Source organism: Balaenoptera ricei, chromosome 5 (assembly GCF_028023285.1).
Source record: "Balaenoptera ricei isolate mBalRic1 chromosome 5, mBalRic1.hap2, whole genome shotgun sequence".
Classification (NCBI taxonomy): Eukaryota; Metazoa; Chordata; class Mammalia; order Artiodactyla; family Balaenopteridae; genus Balaenoptera; species Balaenoptera ricei.
In genome coordinates, this window is record NC_082643.1 from 89,848,186 (window position 1) to 89,852,138 (window position 3,953).

Consider the following 3,953-nt stretch of genomic DNA (forward strand, 5'->3'; position numbering starts at 1 on the left):
GGGCTCCAGAGCTCAGACTCTCAACTACTTTACCATAGTGCATTATACTCGGGCATGCAAGAATTCAGGAAACAATGTTTTATAACAGAAGTTTTTAAAATGTCATTTCATCTAGTATTTTATCATCCAAGCAAAGGCTAATCTAGAGATGATTTGGAATGACAAAATGATTTCCATCTAATAATCTTTCCATTTAGTAATCTTTTATGCTGATAATAATCAGCATAAAAGCAACAGCTCCAAGATTTTATGGAACAGCCAAAGATGTTTCAGTACTTTCTTTTTATCTCTGCTCCCATAGTGAATTCTGAAAAAAACTGCCAGAAGGCGTCTATTTTAAACCAAGTTAGGGAGTCTCAGCCTCAGCCTCCTCTCGGGCTCCGCCCGGGACCTGCAGCCGGAAGCTTCGGAGCCGCGGCCCCAGGCGCTGCGGTCTCAGGTTTCTTTACCTCCAGAAAGAAAACAATTGACACCTTGCATCCTGGAAGTTCATTTAAGAGACTGAAATTAGAGACTTCTTTCAAATTTGGACATGGCTAATCGAGGAGCAACAAGACCCAACAGGCCAAATACTGGAAATAAAATATGCCAGTTCAAACTAGTACTTCTGGGAGAGCCTGCTTTTGGCAAATCGAGCCTAGTGCTTCGTTTTGTGAAGGGCCACTTTCATGGATTTCAAGAGAGTACCATGGGGGCTGCTTTTCTAGCCCAAACTGTGTGTCTTGATGACACAACAGTAAAGTTTGAAATATGGGATACAGCTGGTCAAGAACAATACCATAGCCTAGCACCAATGTACTACAGAGGAGTGCAAGCAGCCATAGTTGTATATGATGTTACAAACGAGGAGTCCTTTGTCAGAGCCAAAAACCGGGTTACAGAACTTCAGAGGCAAGCCAATCCTAACACTGTAATAGCTTTATCAGGAAACAAGGCTGACCTCGCAAATAAAACAGCTGTCAATTTCCAGGAAGCACAGTCCTATGCAGATGACAACAGTTTATTATTTATGGAGACATCAGCTAAAACATCAATGAATGTAAATGAAATATTCATTTCAATAGCTAAAAAGTTGCCGAAGAATGAACCACAGAATCCAGGAGCACATTCTGCCAGAGGAAGAAGAGTAGACCTTACTGAACCCACGCAGCCAACCAGGAGTCAGTGCTGTAGTAACTAAACCTCCAGTTTAAACTAACTGGAATGTTCTTCTGCTTCCTAATTGTTAATAACAGTGGAATTGGAGCATTTAACCAGCCCAGTATGACTTCCAAAAAGAAGAGACTTACAATAATAGCCAAGTTTCTAATACAGAATTATTTTAAGCGTTTTGAACTTAATTTTTAATAACATGCATGTGACCCTCTGACTAATGTTTCAGCAGTGGAAGGGGGAAATGAGAGTTGTGGGTACACTTGTTTCTTTGGAAGGTTAGCGGGACTCACTTCTCTTCACCAGTGATATAAACAAATGACTCTGAACCCACAGGTAACCAGCCAGTTCTGTGAAAAAGATTTGGAACTTACTCATTTGGACTTTTCCAAAAAAATTCTTTCTTTGGAAGGAGGTTCTAAAGATATTTCTGCTTAGCTACCATATTCAGGCAACCTGTAATTTCTCTTAGTATCCTTATTTAAAGTATACATTCCACATTTTAACAAATTAGCCACAAGGAAACAGTCCCACATCTTCAGCGGAAAAAAATGAACATTAGTGGCATCTAAATTATAGCTAGTCCTGTTATTGTTTAAATGGGGTAAAAAAAAAAATCAAATGTAACCCTGTCTTATTTTAGGAATATGAAAACTAATAAAATGCATCTTAAAGGATAGTGTTCCCTTTAAACATGTAAGTTCTTCAACAAAAATGAAACAAACCAGGTGTCTGTGATTTCTGTTTAATCACTGCTGGCCAATACATAGCTTTTGTTGTTTGGGAGTAGGGAGGGGGCTTTTGTGCCCTTTGGATATAAACGTAGTCAACACACTAACAATTATGTACATTCAAACTTGATTATTTTAAATTCGATCTTCAGCTGTACTGTAAATAGGGTACTGAATTGCAGTCTCCATATATGTTTATTACTTTTCTATAATATTCAAGAGTTGCTTAAAAGTATACCAAATGTACAGTTACTAAAACAGCTAATTTTTTCCTTCTCTCCCCCTTTGAAAGGAAGAGACTTCAATTGTTCCTACCTGGCTAGAACCATAATAAACACTGTACCAGTAATTTGTAACATAAGTATTGGATATGTTAGTAACAATCTTGCAGCCTTGTTTTCCAAAGTTCATTTTATTTTGATCAGGTCAGTATATTGCACTAATTGTTTTAGGTATTTTCATTATATGAAATCTACCATGTGTCAGAGATGATTTAATCTATTTAAGTGTTGAACTGCTAGCAGAACTTGTACATTCACAGTAATTCAAAATTAGTAAGGAAAACATTTCTCCAGGGTTTAGTTTTATATTGAGGTGCTCAGGTTGGAATACAGTGGTATAAAAAGCAAAAATAATTTTTTTTAATTAAAAAAAGTAAACCGGGCTTCCCTGGTGGCGCAGTGGTTGAGAATCTGCCTGCTAATGCAGGGGACACGGGTTCGAGCCCTGGTCTGGGAAGATCCCACATGCTGCGGAGCAACTAAGCCCATGAGCCACAGCTACTGAGCCTGCGTGTCTGGAGCTTGTGCTCCGCAACAAGAGAGGCCGCGATAGTGAGAGGCCTGCGCACCGCGATGAAGAGTGGCCCCCGCTTGCCACAACTAGAGAAAGCCCTCGCACAGAAACGAAGACCCAACACAGCCAAAAATAAATAAATTAATTAATTAATTTAAAAAAAAAGTAAACCAAGTTAGGGTTCACAGGTCAGGTCCTTCCATTTAAGGCAGTTGAAGCTACAGTCTTGTAGGCTGAAGTTAATTTCCCCAGGTGACGTACATTGGGTCTACCCAGAAGTAATAATCATAATGGGCATCCCTTATGTTCATACATGTAGCCCATGGATCCTCTGACAAGCTTATTTTAGAGAAGAGGAGACTGAGGGTCAGAGTACTTGACATTTCTCCTGGGACAGCACACAATGAGAGCCAGAGCTGAGGTATCCGGACTTGCAGCGCTGGTCAATTTCCATCCCACCCTTTAAACATATAGGCATCAAAACATCTGCCAAACTCGTTCTTGGAGGAACCATTTCAAAGTTCTTTGTTTTAAGAATCTTCGATATGGATTTGTTGGATGGCCTCTGTCCATCTCAAAGCCCAGTGAAATGGTCCCTTCCTCAAAAACATTTGCTTGGATTTAGGGCTGGGTAGGTGGGTGCCAGCCTAATGTTTTTGATCCAAATGATGGATTTGGTGACTAAGATGAGAGATCATTTAAATAGTAATACATTTAAAGCTGAGTATTTCATCAAGTGAAAGGGAAAACAAAACGTTTTCAATCTTTGTATTTATCATTAATTGTGATGGAATTTGTGATGAGGAGTCAAAGAAAGGTTATGGAACAGCAGCCCGCATTTGTTCACCAGACTTAGCATGGGAAGGTCAAGCCATCCCGGTTAAAGTTAAAAATTAGTTACCTTTCCCCATGATACGATTGAATAAGCACATTAACAGTTTATAAAAGAGGTTGTGAAACCTCCTAAGGGGGAAAAAAAATATTATGTAACCAGTTTAGGGGAGAGACTTGCCTGACTCCACTTCTCAGTAGGGGGTTGAACTGCCTGACTGGGAGGTTCATTCCTATTTCAAAACTATTATTATTTCTCCGGAAGGGTTTATCTTTTATTGCTAATAACACTTTACTCTCCACTTTCTCTGCTCTGGCCTCTCAATCTACGTCACCACCCACACCCTGAATCAATATAAACATCTACCCAACATCGGAGCACTAATCTTTATTAAGTAAAAGCAGCACCGTCTTTTCTGCCTACCAACAGGGTTATAATCCTTG

The 3,953-nt window shown here is 39.5% G+C and overlaps 1 protein-coding gene across 1 annotated transcript; it reads left to right on the top strand.

The window, feature by feature from the left end:
* Positions 1–532: 532 nt before the first annotated feature.
* LOC132366559 (ras-related protein Rab-5A-like) lies at positions 533–1,282 on the top strand. The gene has a single exon (XM_059924154.1). It carries the CDS (start codon positions 533–535, stop codon positions 1,178–1,180), a length of 648 nt encoding a protein of 215 aa, XP_059780137.1. The 3' UTR covers positions 1,181–1,282.
* The last annotated feature ends 2,671 nt before the right edge of the window (positions 1,283–3,953 follow it).

Coding starts and splice junctions, on each gene's coding strand:
- LOC132366559 (XM_059924154.1), top strand. CDS start 533: ATGGCTAATCGAGGAGCAACAAGACCCAACAGGCCAAATACTGGAAAT.